The sequence below is a fragment of the Parambassis ranga genome, chromosome 17 (genome assembly GCF_900634625.1).
Source record: "Parambassis ranga chromosome 17, fParRan2.1, whole genome shotgun sequence".
Classification (NCBI taxonomy): Eukaryota; Metazoa; Chordata; class Actinopteri; family Ambassidae; genus Parambassis; species Parambassis ranga.
The window spans coordinates 18,502,703-18,529,980 of record NC_041037.1 but is presented as its reverse complement, the minus strand read 5'-3'; the positions used below and the strand labels follow the sequence as shown (position 1 = coordinate 18,529,980).

Genomic DNA, 27,278 nt, shown 5'->3' with positions numbered 1-27,278 from the left:
AGTTGTTCCGGGCAAGTTGGCTCTCCAGCTTCCTCCTGTAGCTCTCCTTGCCCTCTCCAATCTTCTCCCTCACCTCTGCCTGGGCCCTCCTCATCTCCTCTCTGTCTCCACTCAAGAAGGCCTTTTAGGCCTTAAGCCTTTTACATAAAGCACCAGTTAATGGGGCTAATGCAGTATGAACACACAGGGAGATGAAACATAGGACCAAACAAGAATGCTTTCTGATCCACAAGATTAAAGAACAGCAATCTTTGACAAATGAGAATGATCTCGGTTTAATTGACATGTTTCATTCTGATCCATAACAACTGACAGCATGAAGAATAAAAGCTGCTGCACCCTAGTGCTGAAAATGTGAATTGACGTTGTGCTTAAAATTAATCTCCGACTCCAAAGTCGAATACCCGTAACTGGCTCATTAGCCATTTCAATCAATCGGTTCAGCCGTTAGAGAAGCACTTTCACTCTCTCTTCTGTCCAAACGTATTTGCATGTGAACAAAGTGCCGCCATGCTGTGTCAACAGAATGAAACGGGTTACATTTGTATGGAAAATAGTAGCTCCGATAAAAAGAACATTATTTTTGCTTGTTGCAGCAAGACACACTGACGGAGCCTTGTGTGGGAAGATAAAGGGACATTTTCTTTCAGTGTTGTAATTGCCATATAAACTTTCTTTCCAGATTCTTCGAAGTGAATGCTCATGGATTTATTGATCCGGTGCACTGTTTTTTTAAAGTGCACAAAGGAAGGTTTTTGGGACAGGTTTTTCACAGATAGTAGCAACAACCAAAGAGTCAGTGGTCAATCTTTGTTTTTTTGTGTGTGTCTTCTTAAAATAGTGCATGTGGTAGAGAGGGACATGTGCTGTGTTTGTATCCAGTGAAGGATTACATCTACCCTGTTTGTAGAGAAGGTTGAAGCAAGGCGTCTGGACTTGTAGAGTTTTCTAGAAGACGTTTCGCTGCTCATCCAAGCAGCTTCATCAGTTCTAACTGTTTGGTGGGGAAACATGGTTTATATGTGGTTACAGACCTCAGTGGGTGGGTCTGGGTAAAACTTAAAAAACTTAAAAAACAATAGCACTAAATGTTTCCATACTTACCTGTGATGTTCTGGCTGACTGGGCCAGGTGTGTCTAATGACTGGCTAACGACTATGAAACTGCCGGAGGGGGACTGGTTGACAGCCCTTTGTTCTTACTGTGATTATGTGCAAACTTCCTGGGAATGGATGGAATCACTGCATTGTATGTGGTAGAAAGATGATGTCTGAGGCCACCACCTCTGTTAAGGGAAGGTTTTTCCAGCTTAACATAGATGGCTTCCTTGACTCCTCTTTCATACCACCTTTCCTCTCTGTCTAAAATGTGAACATTGTTGTCCTCAAAGGAGTGTCCTTTGTCTTTGAGGTGGAGGTGAACAGCTGAGTCTTGTCCTGAGGAGGTGGCTCTCCTGTGCTGAGCCATTCTTCTGTGGAGTGGTTGTTTAGTTTCTCCAATGTACAGATCAGAACATTCCTCACTGCACTGGACTGCATATATCACATTACTGTGTTTCTCCCTGGGAATCTTATCCTTCGGGTGAACCAGTCTCTGTCTCAGTGTTGTCATAGGTTTGAAATGGACCGGGATGTCATGGTTGTTGAAGATCCTGCGGAGTTTCTCTGATACTCCTGACACATATGGAATGGAGATGTTCTTTCTCCGCCTGGTGTTGTCCTTCTTCTTGTTGTTGGGGGGTCTTGTTTTTGTGGCTTTGATGAGTGCCCACTTCGGGTAGCCACATGTTTGCAGGGCCTTCCTGATGTGGTGTTGCTCCTTCTTCTTCCCCTCTGAGCTGGTGGGTACAGTTTGTGCTCTGTGCTGCAAGGTCCTGATGACTCCCAGTTTGTGTTCCAGTGGGTGGTGTGAATCAAACAACAGATACTGGTCCGTGTGTGTGGGTTTCCTGTACACTTCCACATTGAGGCTCCTGTCCTCCTCAATGTGTACTGTGCAGTCCAAGAAGGCCAGATTGTTGTCCTTAGTGTCCTCGCGAGTGAACTTGATGTTGTTATCCACTGCGTTGATGTGTTCTGTGAACCGTTCCACTTCGTTGGTCTTGATTTTAACCCAGGTGTCATCCACATATCTAAACCAGTGGGTGGGGGTGGTTCCAGGATAGGAACTCAGGGCTCTTCTCTCCACTTCTTCCATGTAGAGGTTGGCCACAATAGGAGACACAGGTGATCCCATCGCACAGCCGTGCTTCTGTCTGTAAAAGTTCCCATTGTACTGGAAATAAGTGGTGGTCAGGCAGAGGTCCAGCAGGTCACAGATGTGGTCTGGCGTTAGGTTGGTTCTCTCCTTGAGTGTGCTGTCTTGTGTGAGGCACGTCCTTACCATCTCTGTGGCTTCTGATGTAGGGATGCAGGTGAACAAGGAGGTGACATCAAATGAGACCATGGTGTCGTCTGGGTCCATTTGGATCTTCTCCACCTTGTTCACAAAGTCCTGAGAGTTGTGGATGTGATGTGGTGTGTCACCTACCAGTGGTGTCAGGAGTTCAGCCAAGTGCTTAGCCACGTTGTATGTGACTGAGTTTGTGCTGCTGACGATGGGTCTGAGGGGGACTCCTTCCTTGTGTATCTTGGGGAGTCCATACAGGCGTGGAGTGGCTTCCCCCGGATACAGTCGAAAGTAGAGCTTGCGGTTGATGATTTGGTCCTTCTCCAGTTTTTGTAGGTAGCTGACTAGTTTCTTCTTGTAGTTTCCGGTGGGGTCCCTCTTCAGTGTCTCATATGTGGCTGTGTCACTGAGGAGATCTGTCACTTTTTTAAGTTTTACCCAGACCCACCCACTGAGGTCTGTAACCACATATAAACCATGTTTCCCCACCAAACAGTTAGAACTGATGAAGCTGCTTGGATGAGCAGCGAAACGTCTTCTAGAAAACTCTACAAGTCCAGACGCCTTGCTTCAACCTTCTCTACGTATGATGACCTGGATGACTGAGAATCTTCATCAACATCTACCCTGTTCATTGTATGAGACCATCTATGATTTACACAGACAATATAGACAATAGGCAGCGCGTTTTAATATGACATGGGGTTTCCTGTAGGTACGCTACAAGTCCTGGTGCATGGTCACTTCTTGTACTTGGTGGAAATGAAAAGCGGCATAACCTTGAATTTGGAGCTTTAAGCCTTAGTCATGATGAAGAGATGAAAGAGTATAACCGAGGCTTAAACCTTTCTGCTTGGTTAAACCAATAAGGATTAGGTGAGTGAAAATCATGATTTAACTGGAGCAACATAATGCACTGCAGATGCCCGCTGTTCGCTCTGACGGCAGCTGCCCTTTCAATATGTTTTTTTTTTTTCAGAACACAATGCATAAAATAATTCTATAGTTACATATCATTGCGTACTTACAGTTGCTTCAACTTCATAGTTTACAATACAGATGGTGGTGCAGTGAGTCAGACGATGTCTTCGGGGGTAACTGGCTTGGAGTACTGTGTAAAATATGTTGCTGCAAAGTTAATAAACACTTAATATAACTGAAACAACCTCTGACAACTACACAGTCAGTAGCTAACTGTTGCTAACTGTAGCACCCACTCTCTATGCAGAGTGTTCTTCTTGTGTTTTTCTCCCAAATGAACAAGGGTTCTGTAGCTGTAACTGAATGCTCCACTGTGTTCCCAGCTAGTCTCTAACATGTCGTTCATGCCCGTTGACTGAAATTTTTAAACTCTTATCAATCGCTTGTTTGTCCCTAGTTTGATCACGTTTGAACTGCAACATTGTCGTGCATTTTTTGATCTTTTTATATCTGTTCAAGTTTTGGACACTCTGGGTGTGGACGAATATGCCTGTTTTATGCAAATATGTGATATTGCAACAATCTGAAAGATGGTTTACTCTCCAGAATATCCTCAAAAGTGCAAAATAAATAAATAAATAAATAAAAAGCTGAAAGCAGGTTTTTGTAACTTGTCCTCTCCTCTCTTCATCAACTTCAGCTGCTGCTTATCATGTTGTTGATCATAAACTCTCCCTGCTGCATCTGCAGGACAGGACACAGAAAATATTTTTCATCTAGATGAAAGCGGCAAACCTTCAGTGTCAAAATTAACAACACTGAAGAATTCACATTAATGTTTTCCACTCGTGGAACAGTCAGTATTGATTAGCAGCTACGTGTGGATTTATGGTGGGCAGAGTTGTTCTCCCACAGAGCTATAATAAGTAATACATAAATAAACAAATTGCTATGCAAATGGTAAGTTAGTGCGCTGTTTCTGTGTGCGGCAAACACTTATCTCCACTCAAGTAGGTTTGTTTCTGCTTCATCCACAGCGTTAGTGCTACATTATGTCCAGTTTTTGTAAACTACGGGGTGGGCCAAGGGTCACAAATGCACAACATGCATTGCAGGATTTTACAGTAGAAACTTTGTTTCCTGATGTGAGTGTGGGAAGTTAAAGATACTGTGTTTGACTGTGATAGATGTTCATGACTGTTAGACGTGTGCATGAATGACGCAACTGCTATGGCAATGATGTTTGTAGTGTAGCCACACGACTCGTCGGTGAGTGGGCATTTTTTAGTTTTTGAAAGGTTACAGTCAAAATGTTAGCCGTTAATAACGGTTTGTTCGTGTGTTTATTGCAGGTTTACAACCTAAACGTTTCTAATAGATCTAACACCACTAAACGTTTCTAATGGTTCACCTGAAAGTTCACTAAATGTTCAGTTGGAAGTTCGTCCAGTTCACAGTTTATGTAGTACGTGTGCGTGTGAAATAAAGAGTGTGGAAACTACGAGTTGTATCCGCCGTGCTTGTTCCGACAACCCATCCAGAGGGGAGACTATCGAAGAGTAAATCTGGATATGCATGCATCAATCGGGCTGGCAGTTGCATAATTATGCACCACTCAAAATGAAAATTCACCCTTCAACAATTGAACAGGGAAATTGTGTTTTTGTAACAAGTTGGGAACATTTTTATTTCTGCTGAGAGTTGGACACTTTAACATGGAGGTCTATGGGAATCATCCCATGCAGGAGTCATCCTCAAGTGGCCACATGCGGGACTGCAATTCTTGATGCTTTTTCTCTGTCTCTGAGGTTGTTGCTTGTGAGCTGCCATGCTAAAATGTTGTGGTGACTGAATGGGCAACAAAGGAGTACTACAGTCATTCCTCTCACATTAAACATAGTAATTTTGCCCACTGCTAAACCAGCATTAATAATAATAGTATTAAAAGAGACAGAGGTGAAAATGAGGCTCAGTTGCACAGGTGGTATTCATAATTACATATGTCATTAGTGAAAGCACATTCATTCATGAATAATTCGCTCCTTTTACTCTATAAACACACATTTTCTTAAAAGGCTTTTACAAGACATAGCTAGATAAAGATAACATGCCACTTATTCATATTACTCAACCTTGTCTTCTCAATAGTTTCAGTCTCTTTTGTGGCCTGTTCACTGGATTTCTGTCTTTGTTGTGGTAATGTGAAATGACAGTCCTTCTTTTGTTAAATGTCTCTCTCTCCCTCTATGTGTTACTAATAACCGTATGGCAGGGAGCATTCAGTGCGTTTATGTGTCGCCTTCTTTACTCCAGACAAAAACAAATCTTTTTCTATGAAGCTGTAGTGAATGTATCAATGACATAGGGAAAAACAGAACATTTAAAAAACCGGGACACTTTCAGGATGTGTAGCATCTGCATATTTTTATTGGATGTTTCATCCAAGCTGTTTGGTTTATGGTACTCTCTGGACCTTTATCATGAAAAATAGTGTATAACTTGCATAAGGTGATGCCTGCAGGCAAGTTTGAAGTCCAAGGTATACAAGCTACTTTACAAGATAACGTTGTTGCATCTAATGGTCTGTTTTGTCTAGTGTGTATCTTGCCTGCAACACTAAATATCCTCTCAACAGGTGTTTATTTTGCATATTGCTGTAATTACAAAAACAAAAAGTACAAATCAGCTCTGGCCCTCAAACAAAATTGCCTAAATGTTTGGACAACCATTTGGAAGATTTGAATACAGCAATGTATTCTGGGAAATGAATTGCTGTCCTAACATTTTCCAAAATGTTTTCCAAAAACTTCCAAAAAGTTATTACATTTTTAACCATCTTTTTTAACTCTCTTTGTATCTTTGTTTGTGTTTTTTAAAAAAGTTTACTGTAATAAAGTATTGTGTACATTAATTCCACACAATAATATCTGGATGAAATTCATATTGTGATCATATGTAAAATATACTGTAAAGCTTCATTGTTAACTAAACCTTATTATGTAACATGAATTTCTTGTAATTTCATTGAATTCCAATTCTACTTCCTGCAACTCGAACTTGCATTGCAATTCCGCTTCCTGTTTGCAGCCTCGATTTAAATTCAGGAATTGCATTGGCATTTAGGGGTCGCTCTCAGTTCAGTTCTGAATTTTGTACAACCCTGCTAGACAGTGATTTGAAAGCAGTGTTGTTCCACTCCGTTTGCATACATTTCCCAAATAATTCTTTACGCCCACATCAAGAAGATGTCTAGAAATCAATAAACTAGACTGTACTCATTTCTTTTTCTCTTCTTCCTTTACAGCTACTTCACCAAACCCTGAAGGACTATGACCAATAGACCCATCTCCCAGTCTGACTTGATCCAGCTGGGAAGATAGAACATTTGTGACCTGTACATCCCACATTGCCTCCCAGAGAAAATGAGGAATACCTTACTTGGTGTTGTTTGCCTCTGTCTGGGCCTGTCCCTGGATGCAGTGTCTTTAGCTGGATGGAGGACAGACACAGCTGACAGAGAGGGAATAGAAGCAACGGTCAGTGAAGAGAAACTGCTCAAAAGAGTGAGACGAGGCTGGATGTGGAACCAGTTTTTCCTGCAGGAGGAGTACACGGGCAGTGACTACCAATACATTGGCAAGGTAAGAGCTGTGCTAATGCCTGCCAGTTTTTTGCCTTAGTTAGTTCAATTCCTCCTCATCAGCCATTGTTGTCCAACATTGCTGCTTTATTCATATAAATTTATACTATAATTACTTTTCTTCATGACCCATGCGCCTGCAGGCATAATGCATTTCTACTGTGGATTATGGCAGAACATGTGCGTGCACCTTTAAGTCTCAGTATCCAACCAGCAATTACACAATTAGATTAACTTTTAAACGAATAACAGAATCACTCAGCTATTAGGTGGAAAGTAATTAAAAAACACTCAAACTCAGGTCAATAATCAAACAATCAAGAATAATTGTGCTGCAGCAGTCTTAGCATCTCGTGTCTAATGTGAGCTAACATGATTGAATGTACTGTATCACCATGTAGCATTACACACATCCACCGTGCTTTCAATATCTACATGTGGAGCTTCCATTTCTCCACTATTGGCAGCACATACTTGGACATACTTATTCAAGTTTATTTACCTTTTTGTTAATAGAATAATCACAGACACTTTTTTGTTTTTTTCTGATTTTTGTCTTGAAAGTCTGCACACTGAGTTTTTTCTCTATTTTAGCCATGATTGTGTTTTTTTCTAGCTGTCCAGCATGACCCAGCAGGAAAATGATAGCTGTGCCTTAAACTGTATTTTTCTGAACTTACACCCTGCACAGGGAAGTATGGCAACTTCACTGTGCACCCAGTGGTCACCAGTAAACTTGTGAAACTGGGAGCTGAGAAAGCTTCACTGGTGTGGCAGTGATAAGTGCACAGTATGGCAGACTCTGTGGAACACATGCAGTATGCTACAGTGTCTTTGTGGAGCAGTAAAAGCACAGCGGCTGCAGCTCCGCTTCATCAAACGGTCACCACAAGAAGCTTTCACAAATAATGGAATCTCTGAAACTGTTACAGTGTGATATTTTTGCTCTTCCGATCTGTGCAGCACTTGTGTTGTCACATTCAGGACAGAAAGGCGGGGAAGTTGACAGCAGGAAAATGGTGGGATAGTGAAGTGAATATATCAAGAAAGGTGTGGAGTTTTCACACCTCACATACCAAGAGACTTACATATGGAATGAGTCATATTATGGATGTGTTAAGCTGAGTCCTGTACACAAGCTCTCCCATGCCTTATCTGCTGCTTATTCCAAGACTTTATATTGTCAATTTTACCATATGTATAGATCATACAAAACACTGTTTGTCTCTCACCTTGCTGTTCTACACATTCATGTAAAAATATAAAATATAAGGAATACAATTATGACATATTACATCAGTATTTAAAATATAAATATATAAAATCACCCTTTTAAGTCTCAGGCAGGCTGAAATTAGGGCAGTTCTACAGTATAAAACATAGCAGAGAAATGCGGTGGCAAAATTTTTTTGTAGTTTGCCTTAGGATTGGGTGACTCCTTTGGTGATAAAACTTAGCTGCTGAAAACAATGGACTTATAAATACTCACTAATTCTAAATGTCTATACAGTTAAAGGGTGAAAAGGAGTTGGTGCTATGAGGCGAACATTACGAGACATTACGCTTCTCTTACAAGAAGCAGACAGAGGAATAAGGTTGTAAAACTTCCAGTGTTTTGGGGGTTTGTATTAAGCACTTCCCTGTCCGTGTGTGGCCTAAAGCTTTGCTGTAAAATGTTTGTCATCCAAAAGTAACTGGCCGCTGCAGACAGTGACTCCACTAGCTGTCCCTTTCAGATACCAGGCAGCTCTGCACTGCTCCTCTCTCTCAATGGCTGTAGAAGCCTCTTCCTACTTATGCCTAATTCCTTTGCACAGCTCTATAAGTCCGGTATTAAACTATAAAGTCTGTAATAAACATGCAAAAATGTGGAAAAAGGATTAGTTTAAGAAGCAGCTCCAAAGTCTCACCAAATGATGTTTTTAACATGCAATGGGTTTTGCTGGTTAACAATTGGGAAGCTCTGGAAGTTGACTGCATATGGGACAAAAAAGAATAATAATCCAAAGAACCCAAAAAAAATTCAAACTAAACAAAAATGTTTTTAATATGCATGCTCTGTCTGTCTGAGGACTCAGTGACTCAACATCTTGTCTAGACTTTTTATGTTTTTTTTTCTTTTCATTTGTCATCTGTCTGTATCTGTACTTCTTACAAAACATAATTAGATGCCAAGAAAATGTCATTCCATATTAGATAGTGTCTGATTGTAAGTGTAGGTGTTTACTGTGAATTTACTGTTAGAGAATGGAGGACTAAGATCTGCCGACGGGCTCAAGGGAAAACAATGTATCCACATGCAAAATACATTCCTTCATTTATTCATAATAAGGCCTTCGGTGCAGCATGAAACAAAGCGAGCTGTTTGCTGATGTTTTGCTGCACCTCTAATTAATAAAGTTCACTTAGCGTGTACAGAGACAGTAGGTTCACATAGGGATTTATCTGCTAACTGCTTCCTTTTTTAATATCAGGAGGAGATTCTTACTTGTAGACCCATTAGTGAAGTTAGTAGGCAATGCAGCATAATGATAGCTAGAGTTCTGCTGTTTGATCAGTAGCCAGATGCCGGGAGGTATTGTGCTGCTCTGTATGAAGCCTGCTGTCTGACAGCACAAAAAACAAAGTAAGCTTTGAAACAAACAAGAATTTGCCACGATTGAGGTAAACACAGAGGGAAGTGAGGCAGAGTCAGCAGACTTTTTCTCCCTGCTGAGGTGCTGCGTTCACTGCAGGGGGTCTGCTGGGTGCTTTAGATAGGAGTTTGTGACAGCAATATGGTTTATAGACTGATTAACAGGGAAGGGGATGTGTTTAGACAAACATAAATACATTTTTTGTCACGTCTACACCCAGAATATTTATCAAATTCTATTTAGATGTATTAATATTCAGCTGCACACTAGACTTAGCTTCAGGTGCACTCGGCTTGACATCGTCCTTTCCCATGTAAGAACAGTAAACAACAAGTAAACACTCCTTGTCCTAGGAGCCAGTATTCACAGTACAGAAATACAATTAGATGAACACAACAGAGCTCTGTCTGTCTGCAGTGCACTCACACAGAGTCAACTATGGTTGTTCAAAACTTCATTGTTATTTTCATAGCGCTGTCCAGTCCAATAGATAAAAAATGTTCTGTGTTCACATACCTAATTAGTGGGATCTTGGAACACAGAAAGAAGCCAGACAAGTCAAAAACACAGTCAAGGCTGGTAGAAGCCACTCTGCTTATTGTAGTTTTTTTGTGGCATTTTATACGTGCTTAAAATGCCTCTTAATGATGTGGTATGGCTCATGTTTCTCGACCTTCTGTTCCCACGTCTCTGTGGTGTAACTGCTGTGCGTGGCGTTATTATGACCAAACTAATTGTATCATTAAAGAAATCAAAATAAGGAATTAATCTGTCTCCTTTATGCAGGCAGATTGCACATGCTGTCACACGTTATGTCAATAATAATCTAGATAATGTGGAAAATGTAATGACAATGTTCATCTAGCCCCAACCCCATCCATGTCCAGTTACAGCACCACCCCATGCTGTCTTTCATGCAGTCAGAAAGGTGTCAGCAGTTATTTGCAGACAAAGGGCCTGTTCACACTTATGATTAGCATGTGACATGGGTGATCATGGGTGATCACTACCCAAGGAAAGCTCTGAGGACACAAAGCATTTGAACTGTTTACACCTGCCATTAGAACGCGTTACCTGCAGTAGAAAAACATCTTCGTCTTTAGCAAACAAAATAATCTATGATCTATGGGAATTGCCTTGTTTCCCATGACAAGAATTTCCCAGTAAGCACATGTCATAAGCTCACATTGATTAAATCCCATCAGTGCACTGATGAGGAGAGTTTCACCCCAAGGTGTGGTTTTGTCTATTGTTTTAGGACAGATCGTGCTACTGTATAGGGGCAACTCAGACCCTGTTCACACTGGAGAAAGTCAATCCAGCCAGAGTGGGATTGAATCCGGATAGCCTGGATACGTTCAGACCTATTTTTAAATCACACACACGTGTCCACACTCAATCCAGCTTAACCTGGCTTCTTTGTTGTCCTCTAAACCACTAGGTGGCACATCGTAAAATTCAGATTCCTTTCAGGCCATGGTAGGACAGAGTGCACGCATGCGTCACATGTTTTTTTTTCCCCCCTTGTTGTTCGTTATTTCGTTTTAAAAACCGGGTTAAAAAAGGTAGTTTATTCCTCTGTAGCCATGTCAAAAATAAACCTGGGGCAAAGCTGTCGTAGATCGACGGATGTTTACATGCAGCTTTTGTATGCGACCTGGACACAGTCCCTGTAAACCCGGAAGTAAGACATTCGCTAGCCGCATTTGCGTTCAGACTTGAGCCAGATTTAAGCCAATTCGGCTAGATCCACCTCCGAGAGGTGAATTGAAATCAGTCCGGATATATATCGGATCACGTCATGAAGTTTTCTATAGATCCTGCCGCAGTATGAAGGCAAATCAGAGGACACATTTCAATCTGAAATAGCAGAGGAAACTAAATGAGGAAAAAAATTCATCTTCCCCTCTGGTACAGTACAGGACACATTTGCATACACACTACTGATAATGTATCTTTGTGCATGCCACCTCTTACTGTAAGGGATTGGGTGTCAATGTGTGATCAAGGTCAATACAGGCAGTTGTTTTGGCAGAAGTTACAATTAGCAGTGAGCAGGATTTAATAAATATGGAACTCCTGTCAGCATAAAGGCAAAAAAACAGTATGTGGAGATGGCAACACAGACAGTGATATGGGACACATAAGGACTTCATAAAGCACACTCAAATGTCCGCAGGCTTCGTCAGCTTGTGTTAGGTGAAAGTATGGAGGTGTTTGGAGCCCCATAGACTGACATATCAAATCAGACTGAACACTGCTTGGAGAGAAAAGTCAGTAAGGATCAAAAGCAGTGAGAGAGGGAGGGAGGGAGGGAGGGAGGGAGGGAGAAAGAAGGAAGATGCAGAAGAAAAGGGGAAAAGAACTGGAAACTGAGAAAATGTGGCACAGAAAAGGTGCAGATGAAACAAATAGGACAGTCAGAAACAAGAGCCCAAGAAGTCAGCTATGAGGACACAGCAAGGTGAAGGACAGTAAAAAAAAAGAAGAATTCAAGTCTTAGATGAAGGTGATCGTTTTGAAATGGTCGATGTATAAAAGAGCACAAGACAAGGGGCATAATGGAACTTCCTACTGATGACAGGGAAATGTTTCTGCTCTGATGGTGGTAGATCTGCAAACCCTCTCACCTTCTGTGGTTCAGTGTGGAAGATTTGAATAAAGGTAGATAGAAATTTTAAGTACACAGAGGAAGAATCAGCTTTAATCATTGGAGGAAACTTGAAACATCTTGTTCTCCTTTGTCAAAAGAGAGATCAGTGATTCTATCCTTGCTGTACTAAGGCTCCAAGTTTTACATTTTCATGGAATTTGTGCTGCTTTATCACTGGACCTGCTCACCAGTCTGTCTAACAATTCCTCTGGCTTGTAGGAAGCAGAAAAATAGCACTTTATTTTATAAATTAACCTCAAACAAAGATGTGACATGAGACCAGGAGCAGGAAAATGGACTGTCAAGGTCTCAAAATGTCTTTTTTTCTCTAGAAGAACAGCATGTGTTTGTGTTGCTGTGTGGCCTCGGCGACACAATTCTCCTTTACACACCAGAACCAGGCAGATGAAGTGTGACCTATCCCACCACTCTGCTGATTCCAATGTTGTGTGTAAGTCTGCGTGCAGTTAAGTAGGGGGTTATCAGCAGAGAGCCAGGAAGACCCCGAGGAAAAAAACTAGCTTTTTGCTGTCTTTGAAAAGTGGTGCGAGTGTGGAAGAGGCTAATTATCCCCTCAGTCTCATCAGAGCTGTGCAGAATTCTGTTTAGAGTGGTTTGGCTTTTCCCCGAATCATCCATCATCCACCAAAACAGCGTGTCCAGCCTAAAGTTTTATTAAAATCATTATTCTCCACTAGAGGAGTCATTTTAATTCAGTTTATTGCAGCATTCCTGTATTTGTTACTTATATGCATTTATTGCACACCGCTCACACAGAATGGTAATAACGGAGGCTTTTGGGTTTCTCCTGCTGCAGTTTCTACATTCACCAACCATCCTTCCCCTTTTTAAGGAGAACTAACCAGTCACCTCAACTACATAAAACATCTAAAAACAACAAATCATGTACTTTATTTTGAAAGATGATAATAAAGGTTCTGACATAAAGAAACAATTGTGTTTTGTTACAGTACATGTGATACTGTGTGTTTTGGTTCTAGATCAGAGTGGGCCAGTCTGGTGCCCATGGTTTAAATGTGACCCATTGTCACATTTTTTCTTTATCAGCACACATTTTGAGAATATTTTTCATATAATCTGGATAAGGGAGTAAGAATCAGCATCAGAGGTGAGGATTTTAAATGAGTATGTGCAGCAGAGAGAGAGCAATGACTGTGGATGAAGCCGTTCTCCTGCATGGTTATAATTTATAAATAAATGCTAAAATATAAATGCAAGGATGGGACACAAATTATACTTACGTGGCCCGTCTCTGTGTGGGAAACACTGTCTGTTGAGCACAGTCAAGACAAATGTGACTCATATTATCTATGTGGCCAGGTGAATGGATGGTAAAACTTAAAGTGAGCTAGTCATGTTTTATTGAATGTATAGTCATATACACCCACAGTCCTTTATTCAGATTTATTTTTGGCACTTCACTGAAGCGAGGGGAGACTGCTATAAACACTGGAGCTTCTTTGAATTGAATTGTCTATAAGTGGACTGCAAAAGAAGAGGCATTTAGACGATGGCATCTAAATCTATATAATCTATATGCACAAGACAGGAGGACTTAAAAAGATAACGCATGCTGATGGTTTATAACACAGTCAGTCAGGAACAGCTTCTCTTTGGAGTCGGTGGTTGCCTCAGTATTCCAGGACATGTGCAGCTATTGACATAGATTGAATTTACACTGCGCATGCGCACAGTATAGTTTCAGCCTAAACGCTTTTGACAGTTCATGATAATGTAATATCTGGCCCCACAACTCACCCCCTCTGTGTATAGGTCCAAGATGTGCCCCGGTCACTTCTCAATGTGAAGTGGTCCTAGGTCGGGCTTATAGTTTGGAGACAAATGTTATACTTTCTCTGTTACAATTTTAAGTGGTGACAGTAGAAGTATGTTTGTAATGCCATGACCACTGGCATTTTGTTTACGTTGCCTCTGTGGTCTGTTTTCCCATTTTTGTGAGCACAGTATGTCGGGAACAGTTGAAGCTTTTTTAATTTGGCACAAACATTCATTAAATCTCAAGGATGAATTCTATCAGATTTTCCTGAAGGTTGAGGTCACTGTGATCTCACGTCTGTCCTGGTCTAACAGCATATTTTCAGCTGGGGTGCACTTTACCCAGCTGAACCACATCGACAATCACTAACTGTTGGTTTCTGCTTTGCTTTGATCCATCTGTTGAAGTCTTGGCAGAGAAATCAATGTAATCAGAGTAACAGGGAGGCAACACTAGGAACAATCAATGCACAGACAGATGAAGAAGGGACCTTTTAGTATGCTTGGTCTGATCACAGATTAGGTAGAAGCAGAGCAGAGATGATTTAGGTTTATTTCTCAGTTTATTCAATCTATCAGTAGTTTAGCAAACATTGGTTTACTTGGAAAAAAAAGCATCTCATTGACAAACTCAGGCCAAGTCTGTGGCTCTATATATTTCTATGAGGAAGAAGAAGAGGAGGCCATGAGTCATCAGTCATTTTCCCCATCAAGGCTGATTGGTCTGCGCAGAGAAGTGAGGTCTGAAGGCCAGAGAAGTCAGTAGCTAGGCCTCTAATGGAGTTATTGGTTAAGATAACAGTCTATACAGACAAGGATGCTTTCACTTGAAATTCTGCTGATGTTTTGGGTTCTAAAACATCAGCAGAATTTCACCTGAAAGCAGATAAAACTAATAAATTAAATTAAATGCCTATCTATAGTAGTGTACCATAATTCCAGGAACAGCTATGGCACAAATCGTTTAGTTTAGTTTAGTTTAGTTTAGTTTAATTGCTCTGCAATCAAACTTTAGTTCTTCGATTTTTTATTTCTTTGTTTATCTGTTACTAGTTTTGGTAACAGGACAGGAACAAATAGAAGTACCAAGTCACATCAGGTATTTGTAGGGACAACTATTGAGTAAAATGATTACTCATTTTAATCATACCCATTGTTTTCAGACTGGGTTACGGAGCAAGTGTATGAACCCACCTGTGCAGAAAGCACTACAGTGTGGGTGGTTTGGTCATCCTGTTTTGTCATGTTTCCATTTGTTGGTTTCAAGTCATAGACTGTAGGACAAAGACAGTAACTAAACATGAGGCAGTCAGCTGAGAGCTCCCCTCAATGAACCTGCCATGATGTCACCCAGGTTTTCTGAAGAGTGGGTTTTAATCTGTGTAGGAGGCTTTGACGGTCGCCATGTTGGAAACAGCTGACTCCAGCTGCAGTAAACTCATGAGTAATCCAAAAACAGGCAAAGAGGTGGGACTGAAGTGGGTGTGAGGTTGCATAAGCAGGCAGCTAGTGATTTTAATTGTCTCCACTTATGAACATTCATTAAAATCTATCAGCCAATAATCAATGAAAAGAGGTAGACGTGAAACATCATCTGCAACAAAATGCTTCAAAACTAGACTTTAATCTCTGTTGATAATTGGCTTCTTAATAATAATAATAATAATAATAATAATAGTAATCAGGTCTCAAACAATGTAACCACTTTTCGAATCATTCCTTTTGAGCCCTGTTTTCATATTTTTGTTTCCGTTTTTCTACTCTGTCTATAAAATATACCAAACAACATCAGAAGACAGACCGGGGCAGCACGAGGGCTGGTTCTTGCTGTTATTGGGGTCAGGGTTATCTCAGTGTGTGAGACTCTGTGGGATTTGTCCACACTACACTACAGAAGAAGGGAGACTGATGTAGTTTTGTGAAATCCAATAAGAGTTCCAAAAAGCAACAGAATGAGTCCACAACAACAGCAGTTCCATAGTATGTAGTAAATACACATCCAGGCATAAACAATTCAGTGCATGTGTCTATATGTGGAAATTAATCACAAATTGATTTACAATTGACTTTAAGTGCTACCCACTGGAAACCACTGTAGTGTTTAGTTCTTCAGCACGTATCACATCCTATCAATCCTATAACAGCTAGAATCAGGGTTAGATCATCAAAACATTAGACCTCAGACCGGTCTATCCACAGCCAGTGTTTGTAAGTACCTTCCACAGGTAGTAGTTAAAAAAGCAGCTGTAATGGCTCTCTCTCTTGCTCTGTCTCACACACACACACACACACACACACACACATAGACAATCAAAGGCTTCACCCTAACACCTGGCCTGAAGGAGTGAAGCAGGGATGAAGGGATGAAAGGTGAACAGCAAGCCACTTGAGGTCGAGAGATACAGACAAAGACAAGGAGGTGAGAGAGAACCAGGTTATCGCTGCAGGTATGAGAGCAGAACTCACAGCAGATCCGATAGATGTTTACTCCTTCAGGCGCAACACAAACCCTGGCATTCTGCTGCTCTCTCTTCATTCCTTAACGTTTCTAGCCTACAGAAGATTCTTGTTTTGTTTTTCAATCTAGAGCCGACTTTTCTTCTTTGCTTTTGTCTTATATAAACCTGTCACCACAACCCACTGGTTAGACCATCTTCCCTCTGTCCATGTAAGAACTTTTTATAGATAGGAGGATGCTTATTTTTAAACTGAAGTAAACCTGGATAAGCTAGGACATATGGGACATACACTCTTAACTGTGCAGATACAGGCTGCAGTTGTATTTTTAAAGCAGCAACGACTAACCAGGAGGAAATTGTGAATTTCTGTGGACTCTTGTCAGATGTGGAGTTATTTGATGCTCTAGTGAGTATTTGGGGCAGCAGGACAGTGTATGTGGGAGTGAGACAAAAAAAATGTCCACACAGGAGTGGTGTATGACACCTGGTGTGGTGTGTTTTAATGAAAACAGTGTAGTTCATGGCCCGCAGTGGCTTTGGATACACACAGTCTGCCATCATAGTTCTTAAGATTTGGATTGTGCAGCCCCATTTAACACAAACTTCGTTTGACAAATGATGTCTGTCCTGTGCTCATTGTGTTGAAATTAGCTCCAATAACCGGATTTTAGGTTGCATTTGTGACACCACATCCTCTTTTTTGGTTTAAGAGGCATTTGGGGGCAGCACAGTGGTGCCGTGGTTACACATGTCACCCCTCAGCAGGAAGGCTCTGAGTTCAAACCTGTCTGCCAGCTGGGTCCTTTCTGAGTGAGTCTGCAAGCTAGGATAGCTCCAGCAATGAGATGCGAACAGCCAGCACTCACACAACATTCATTCAGCCCTTAGTCTCTGGCCTCCACGCTACTTACGACTTTCTTGCATTTGTTACATGATCCCAACTCTTCTAATATAAGTGTAAGTTTTGGAACTTATGTGCCACAGTTACGACGTCATAAAACACCATTAACAAAATAGAAAGACATGAAAATAGTGAATCAGGAATGCAGTGGAGTAATAAAAATCCAGTTATGCTTTTATTTCTGAAGAACAATACATGATACAGGGAGGTTGTCTGTCAGCATTGTTATTTTTCTGTTTTAAAACCATGAGAATAAAGTCATATATTTGAAGTGCAATTTAATAAACATCTATTCTCTAGCAAACTACAAATGGCTCATATCTAACAATAACAAATGTGTGTGTGTCTGCAGCTCCAATCAGACCAGGACCACGGCAATGGTGTAGTCAAGTACGTCCTCTCTGGTGAGGGGGCCGGCACCATCTTTGTCATCGACGAGAATAACGGCGACCTGCACGCCACTCGACGCCTGGATCGTGAGGAGAAGGCGTTTTATGTCCTCAGGGCCACCGTGGTCAACAAGCGCACAGGCCAGAAACTGGAACCAGAAACTGAGTTCACCATCAAACTCCATGACATCAATGACAACGAGCCTCAGTTTAGCAAGGAGGTCTACACTGGCAGCGTGCCTGAGAGGTCTGATATAGGTAAGGGTGTTTCTGAAAGATCGTTTACTTGGTTCCTGTGTGATGTCATGTCAGTAGTAGTCATAGTAATGTGTGTCTTCTCAGGTACATCAGTGATCCAGGTCACAGCGTCTGATGCTGATGACAGTATGTATGGGAACAGTGCCAAACTGGTCTACAGCATCAGCCAGGGACACCCGTACTTCTCTGTGGATCCAAACACAGGTTTGTATGACAGTTCGCCTATAATTTACAATACAGTTCTAAAATCTACAGACACAAACATATGTTTTATTGCGTATTGAAGCTCCTTTTTGTTATCAAACAAATAGTTAGCAGCTGGATGCTAACCTGAAGTCAGTATTTCCTGTAAATGCAACCCTAAAAGCATTTCACCACTTTGAATGTTCCAGAAGCAGCAGGGAATTTTAAACAGGCTGACATTTTGAAAAATGTCAGTATTCCTTTAAATCCTTTTGTGCTAAGCTAGGCTATATTAGCCACAGACCAAAATCTGTACTGTGATGACATTGACACCAAGAATGCATCCACCTATCTCCTATAAAAATATTAAGTAGCAGCTACTGTATAAAACATACTCATTCATAGTAGCTTTGAAATATTAATTTTATCAGCTTCTCTGTGGAGGACAAGTGTTTCCAGGATTTAATTTGGATAAGCATCTCACAGAGCTTGAATAGGGTGCTCTTTGTTGCAGCTTCCTATCTCATTTTCAGCCATTTTTCTTCCACATAAAACTCTGAAAAGCACTTGTATTAAAAAGTAAATATACACTGGCTGCACCTTCACCTTGAATTGTGCGTACCTACTACAGCGAATAAAGAAAAAGAAAATGGTCATATCTCTTGCCATTATATGCGCCATCGTAAAATAAAACCTCTTCCCTGATCTTATGTGCTTTCTCTGTAAATAAAAAAAGTCAGTCATCCATTTAGATAATCAGCACAGTAATCTTCCTCTCTCTGTTCGCCTGTTTGTAACAAATAGAAGATGCAGGGCCATGATTGTGGATTTTACAGCAGTGATAGACAAAAGTGTAATGTGAAGATAGTAGCAAATGCAACAGCAAATAAATGGCAAGTCCTGCGCTACCCTTGAATGATTGGTGGTGTTACCATGGTAATGGCAAATGCCAAGGACAGCAAAGCTTGTGTCATGGTTATGGGTACGCTTTAGTTGTAGATGGTATCCTGCAAAGTTCCCATGCCATTGTTCCAAACATCATCATATTATATTTTATTATTCATTTTTTTTACTGTTATACATTATTTATTAGAGTAAATGTGCAATTCAGTAATACTGAATTGGATCATGGATCATCAAATATGTGCATTAGGTAGACCTTGTTAATAGAGGTCTATTCATTGATTTCACTGAGGAAATCACCCAAATGCAAAAAAAAATAGGCTAAATGCTTCCTGACTGCAAATGCATATGTAATCAATTAATGTAAGAATTGACCCTAAAAATTAAAACGGAACTTTCATGTGGAAAAAGATCAATATCATGACACTGTTCATCACAGCCAGGAACCATAGAAACAGAATGAATAGTCACTGTGAACTGTTTGATGGTCCTTGGATGCTTCTTGTAGTACACTAAGTTCTACAGGGTAATATTTCTTCAAACCACTTTATTCTATTAGTCTTCATCAAAATGTGCCCAATTCAAATTCCAAAAGGAAATAGTAATATAGTAATAGACTTTTTAGTTATACATGATTTTCTTTCAATTACATCTTAAAATTAAATAACTAAAATAAATAAATCTTTTGTGATTTGTGTTTCTTTCATACTGCACAAAACTCTCTCTGCTTAGTAGTCATGATTGTGCTCTTTCCATAGAGTTGCAGGACTTTATGTTGCAGCTTATAATCAAAACGAAGCAATGTGAAAATAGAAAAATGTCCCTGTCTTTTCCACAGGTGTGATTCGGACAGCCTTGGGTCCCGGAGACATGGACCGCGAGCAGAGAGAGCACTACCAGGTGGTGATCGAAGCCAAAGATATGGCTGGACAGAGAGGAGGGCTCACCGGCACCACCGTGGTTAACATTACTCTCACTGATGTCAACGACAACCCTCCCCGCTTCACTCAGAGTAAGACATTTACATTCCTGCACTGAAGGACCACAGTTTGCATACAAATGATGAAACACTGAGTCACACACATGCATTAATTATAGAGTTCAGAAGCAGAAAATCCACCAGTCAAATTTCCCCTCAGGAATCAGTTAGGCGTTGTATTGAAAAATGGAAGCCACCTCTAAAAACATTCGATAGTTTACCTTCTAATGAAGGAAATATCATTTTATGGGCTAGCACAATGTGTAAACTCTTCATTAATAAGTGAGATATAGTGCATATCGTGCCACTTACAGCTGTACAGTGAATAAGAGTTATGTGCTTCATAAACAATGGTTGAACAACACTCACGAGTAATGCAGAGCTATTCGCTGCTGAGTTGACGATGGTCCGATCTCGACTGTGTGACCATGGCAACGACAGAAACTACAATTGCGCAAAAACAATACTGGAGCTGTTTTTACTGAAAGCTTTGATTTCCCCTAATTATATCATCAAATTTTATTTAAATAAAGCCATATTTCAGATAATGTTGTCATAGTAGTGAAGTCTGTTGGCAACAGATTTTAGTGTAGACGACAAACATCAATGGCAAAGAATTTATTGGTCGATTATTGGTTGATTATTAGCCAATTATTGTGCATATTTTTCACACTGTGGAGCTGAACTAAACACAGTATTTTCTGGATGTGCTGTTGGAAGTTTCTAAGGTTTCTGTCATCCAGGTTAGTTCCAGGTTAGATTCTCAGTCATTCAGAAGGTTGGAGCAAGGCAACTGGACTTGTAGAGTTTTCTTGGCGAATGTGCTCCTACTCTTTTCATATAGTGACATTGACCATCTGTCCCAAATGTGGCAAGATGGGTTTGTGAGCGTGTGCTGTTTACAAAACATGTTTCACACTGAATATGTTTTGTATTCTGAAAGGTTATTTTTGTACATTTTCTTCACTTACTTGGAAAATGGATATTGTAGTGCAACAACAATGTGTATGTATAACCTGCAGGCCAAGGGAATCTAATCCAGAGATGGCTGTAGCATTTTTAAGAAACTGACAGTTTTTCTGTTGTGGAGCTCCTTGTTAAGCTGAATCAAATGATGGACCACCAAATGCCAATAACAAAGCTCTGTTGACCTTTTGTGCTCACAGCATTGCTATGGATCTTGCTCAACTGACATGCCAGAGGGCAAAAATTGCTGCAGCACAGACAGAGCAGCAGCACACTTAATGAAGTTTCTAACTAAGTCTATAACTCGCTCTGTCCATCACAGCGGGAGCCCCCCCTCACTCCCAGCGTGTTGATCCATTCAAAGTCCAGCCGTTCTGCTGGAGAAGTGAAACACTTCTTCTCCTCTGGAAAATGATTTCACCTTCCAGGGGAATTAGTCCAACTAACATTAATTCCTCCTGAAAGCTGCCTTAATTAATTAAACTTAATTAATCCTTAATCACTGGAGCAGTCTCACTGTAAACATTTAAGCTTTGTACCAGGAAAAATCTCTCAAGACCTCTGTGCACTCAACAACTATTTATAATATCTTCTCAGAATTATAGTTTGGACAGCCGTGCCTTAAGCCTGCAACTTTATTATTTAATCTGTAGATTACTGTTCAGAATAATCAGCAGTATTTCATGTGGAAAATGCCAGGGAATAGTCATAAATGCCAGTTTCTGTCCATATAAAGGCAGGAAGCTGAAGCTGGAGATAATGTAATGTCTTTTCACTCAGAAAGTGTTTTAAAGTTGTCAAACGTGCTGTTTTTATCTTCCTTCTTGAATGCATCAGAAATCTTAAAGCACTCATAAAGCTTCTGTTGCTTTATGCTCCAAAAACAGAGGCACCTACATTTCCCATAATGCAGCGTGATAACATCTTTCATTACTTTTGTCTGGTAAAGGACAGTTTTTATCGAACCCACACCACTAGTTTGCAATGCAGGGGACGTTTTCAAAGGTGAGGAGTGCTACTCCTGACAATGGCGTGTTCCTTTTATAAATAAATAAGTGTGTTGTCACCCACTCACCTTTTCTGTTAGCGGCTTTTCCGGTGGAGTCTAGTGGGAGCACCGGGTTGGGAATAAACAAATCATCTGAATGCTAATTCTGGCACCAAGCTCCATAGCAACAGACGCACGGCGGTCAGCAATACATAAATACATACATTTATGGATCCATAATAGCTCAGTAATTCATTTAATTGAGTGAGTGGAGATCAGCCAGTCCAATTTTGCCATCTAATGTTCATGATAGGAACTTAATCTGTAGGTCTTTCTAAATGAAGACTTAATCAGATCTCCTGCTAGATTAGCCAGTGCTAACCTATCAATGCAGATATAATGCTGTATAGAACACAGCATAATTTTAACAATTAACATTTTAACAAAGTCCTCACAGATGTTGTCAGACTTGGAAAAAGACGGGAGCTCAGCATGGATATTATGTTCAGTATGTTAGTATGTTCTGACAGCATACACTGTGAAGTATAAAGAATAAGAAGGTCTCTGGGGGAGAAATGTTGGTTCTGAATTTTTTAAGTATATTTTTTTGCCATTGGGAAACAAGACAGGATCAGAGCAACATAATCAACCACCCTAAACAGATGCCGTATATGGGATCCGAAGGTTTGCTGGGTGGAAATTAGAATAACCTAAGTTCCCTCTGCCTCTTTGGTTTTGAATACTTTATTATGTTTGCATGATTCACATTCAAAAATGCATTTTGTATATTTATTAATCACATTAATCCAGTGTGAGGCAACAAACTTGGGGCAGGTTATAATCCCAGAAGTAGCAGTGGTTGGTTTGTTACTTCATTAAGCTTTCCACAAAATAAATGCACAACAGAGATAAATTTAGAGCCCAAAGCCCCACATAGCCCCCACACAGCATAAAAATAGGCCGACATGTCAGACACGTGCCTTATTTTCCCAGCCATGTGTATGAAGTGCTGGGTAGCCCTTTAAATGATGTATTTGTTCTTAGAATGAGGTTTAAAGGTAAGAAAAAGCAGGTGAGAAACCATTAAATTGACACTCTTCATTAAGATTAAATCACAGTGCTTCTCTTCAATGGTGGCTGATAAGATGAGGTTCAGAGCATCTGTATGTGCTCCATTGACCTCAATTGCCTCATTTTCTCTCATCTAATCCTCAACAATAGACATAAAGCCAGAATTTCCTCCCCTTCCTTCTCTGGCTTTCTAAATCCATCTCTCATCTCCTAATTGTTTCCCCTCTCCCACTCCATCTCTGCCTCGTTCAATCTCACTCCCCGTATTAGAGTGGCAGCTTCTCCCTCCAGCCTCCTGCACGTGCAGCGCCCGTCCATCCACTGTTTCCACAAACCACGCGTTTCTGATCGACACGTGGCGTCACCGTTCACACTTAAGAGACGCACACATGCTTCCTGTCCTTGGACTACAGGCTGCATTGATAAAAGTAGAACACACAAAAAGTTGCACACACCATAGTCCACTTATGTCAGTTCATTTTACTTCACACCAATAGTCCAATCAGTTCTGTCAGAGCCAAGAGGCAGCGCAATCTCTAACCAGCCAGAAAGAAAAGTGAGTGGAGATGAAATCTGCTTTCCCGCTCTTTACCTCTGGGCTCCTCTGAGTTTCATGAGGACCCAGCTTGTTTGTTTCTGGGCTTCTTGTTTGTTTTGCTAAGAGAAAGGTACATAAACACACCGCCTAAAGCACTGCAATGAAGAGAACACTTGCTCTTTATGGTACAGTGCTTCAGTATGTAACAAATAGGTCTCAGTGGGAAGTTTGATGGTTGGTATTGATCATTATCACAATACTTTACATGCATTTAATGAGCAATAAAACACTTTCAACATGTTCATTAGAGCTTGAGGATACACACAGTGATTTCTTGTGAGAGCCACTGGATGTAAATTGTTTATGAGAAAACTCCACAGGAAATGTTTTCAGAGCTTCAGTAATATGCAGGGGTTTTAGACTGAAGGTATTTGTGTTTAAAAGTTTGTATGGCTCTTGAAAAGGCTTATTTGTGAGATGATTTTTGCTTTGCTTTGTGTTAGATGAGAGACCACTGTAATGGTGAAAGGTTTGTTGTGTTTCCCACCTGCATTAGCACACACAGCTGTACGTTTTGAAATAGATGTTTAATCTGTCTTAGAAATCTGACCCATGTTGGTGCCTTCTCTTGACTTCAGTTTTCCTCACCATGGCTCATGAAGGTTCCTTGAAGAACCCTGCTGAGGTTCCCCAAAGCACAGATGCCCAGACTTCTCTCTCCCTTTCCTCTTGGGGGATTCATAACCACTCATAGGCTACTTGGGAGACATATAAGGTCCTGGGCCAGATGGCTGTTCCTGGTAGACCTCGATCTCTGAGAGTGATCTTGTTACAGTGATACACTTTATGGAATTCAGTTTTAAACTTAAATTACCCACACAAACTCAAAAAAAGGTACAGTAACTTTTTAATAACGTCTTTAATAAGATTGCTCTGGGAAAAAAAGCTCTCCAGTGCTATAGGAGCCTCTCCTAATTCAAAGTATAGTAGTTCAATTTAATGTCAAACAATGAATGTTTTCAGTTTATCAGAAACCATTTGGTGAAGTAAAAAAAGGCACAGGTATATTTAGGCCTACTGATGAGTGCAGATTGGCTCAGTAGCTGTTGTTAACATCAGTGGTTCCACCCATGCTTGTGCTGCTTTGATGCCTGCCTGCTGCGGAAAATGTCTCCTGTTACTGTGAAATGTTTTTTTTTTCTCCCCTCTCAGATTGTTTTATCACCAAGCTATAGTTACACATGTTTGCCAGGTCTAAATGTGCCACCCACAGGGCGTCAAAGAAGTCACCGTTCTTTGATCAACACATCAGTGGTTTCCCACATGCTGTAACCTTTAGAGAGAGTAACGCTGGAAGATAAATTCTATAGAACCTTATTTTCTGTCCCTCATGTTCAACACATATACTGTGTGTGTGTCTGTGTCTAATTAGTTAGCCTTTGTAACTGGTTAGTTGGATTTTTTTATTTGTACTCAAATATTTGTAATAGATTGAAAGATAGGGTATTAGTGGTGATATAGAAAAAAACTTTGCCTCTGTATTCAGCAGCATCTTAGGCAGCTGAGTCCACCCTATTCCAGGTTAATCCAAATGCAGGTAAAGAGGTGCACACAATGAGCAGGCTGTTGTGTTCTTACATGGCACCTGTCTGTAATTATGCATTAGTTCTGTATTTGTCAGTTATAAATAGCAGCGCTTCGTTGAAGGTTTCTGCCGAAGCTTGGGGCAACCCTAATTTGCATAATGTGTTATTATTTGTTTTTTTTTTTCTAAAACGAGATATTCCCACCATTAGCAGCTATATTAAGCGACACAAAATGAGTCATCTAGGGCCTTTGCAAACAGTAGCTGGCTCCAGTACAGAATCACACAGAACCTAAGGCCACGTTCACTTCTCCCATTGGAATCAGCAGACTTAAGTTCCACTGTTACTCTGCTAAAGGGGCGGGGCAGTCAAAAAATACCTTGTGACACAGAATGCACTGGCTCTGGTTTTGTTTCAGATACGAAAATGAAAATGTCAGTGCATAAGCTGGGAATTGATTTTTCGTTAATAAAAAGGTGGATGTTTGCTGCTGCAGCAGTGGCAGCTCCTGATAATATACGTGTACACTGAACACATCTTTTATCTCAGTCTCTCTGTGGCTACACACAATCACACATAAATATACCAAAACAGTGGCAGGCTGAGCACTGTCTAGCTGCCAGGGTGTGTGACGCCTGCTGTGTCTCAGCAGCATATAATTACTCACTCAAGTGGTTTATACACACCACTACATCTCTGAGATGAAGGGCGTGCACGCACACACACATCCTAAGCGATGGAGGTGTCCTGATGTGAAACGGCCTCGGGTTCATATAGTAGTGACATCTCATTTGCATACACTTATGTATGTTTGTGTGCTTGGACTATATTTAGTCACTCAAATAAGCTGCTTGCTTAGCAATGGACATCACTTTTCAGCAACAAACCGATGGCAAAAACCAGTGTTAGCACTTATTCCTGAGAACAAAAGAATGCATCACACTCAGAAAAATACATTGAAATGTTCTTTTTTTTTAATGATCGTCAGCAGCCTTGCGGAGAGACATTGTTCCAGTGTCTGGCTTCCATCAGCATTTATGCTACTTTTTTTTTTGGACAGAGAATGCCTGTTTTGTTCTTGCTGTCTACCTGTCTCACAGTCTTTATACAGTTCTAAGACAACAGGAGGATGCTGTTGCTACGTTCAGCAGTTATACTGCCATATCCTTTTCAAAGAGACATAAACTTTCCCAATGTTTTGTATAAATGTATTTGGCACTTTCGTTTTTTTTTCTGTGATGGTATTATTCACATTATTCAGACTTTAATGATGGAGAGGGCCACAATTTTTTTTTTCATCGCTACCAGAGGGTCACATAGGACTGCACACGTCCATGAATCAGATAGGAGAAGGGTACCATTTTAAATAAGCACTAAAATATTTAATACAAATGTTATGTTAGTTTAAATGAAGCTGGAAGACAGAAAAGCCAGTTTTACTCGTTGTAGTGTATCGTCCACCTGCTGCTTATTCAGAGTTCCTGCTGGAGTTTGCAGACTTCTTATCAAGTTCAGTGCTCAGTACAGATAAAGTCATTATAGTGAATGAACTCGCACACTGTCATAATCACACCCTCGATCTGGTTCCCACATACGGCCTAGAAACTGAGAACCTGTTAGTTTTGCCTCCAAACCCTCTCCTTTCAGACCACTCACTTATAACTTTTGAACTAACTCTAACACAGCAAAAGGGTTCACTATAGCAGACACGTCTGAGAATACTGTAGAGAGATTTAGGGAGACAATCCCATCACAGCTTCCTTTAGCACTATGTACCAGTACAACAGAGCGTATACTGATTTATATTTGACTCCTACAGAAATTGATTGGTTTGTCAACAACTCTGCAGCCACATTACACACAGTTTTTTTTTATGGTTGCACCACTGAAAAGAAGGTTACATATAATAGGAGGCTAGCTCCGTGGTATTATTCAAATATCCAAACACTGAAGCAGGTATCAAGAGGGATGAAGGGGAAGTGGTACTCCAGTCGAATTTCAGAGTGCCTGGAGAAATAGTTT

General features: G+C 40.6%; 1 protein-coding gene across 1 annotated transcript in view; it reads left to right on the top strand.

The window, feature by feature from the left end:
- The window catches only part of LOC114449834 (cadherin-6-like), a 74,800-nt gene that overhangs the window by 24,180 nt on the left and 23,342 nt on the right, over positions 1 to 27,278 (top strand). Inside the window, exons 2-5 of the mRNA XM_028427669.1 lie at positions 6,614 to 6,950; positions 17,748 to 18,042; positions 18,127 to 18,246; positions 19,967 to 20,140. Of these exons, the coding sequence (XP_028283470.1) occupies positions 6,732 to 6,950; positions 17,748 to 18,042; positions 18,127 to 18,246; positions 19,967 to 20,140 (808 nt within the window). The 5' untranslated portion in view covers positions 6,614 to 6,731. The remainder of the gene's footprint in view (positions 1 to 6,613; positions 6,951 to 17,747; positions 18,043 to 18,126; positions 18,247 to 19,966; positions 20,141 to 27,278) is intronic.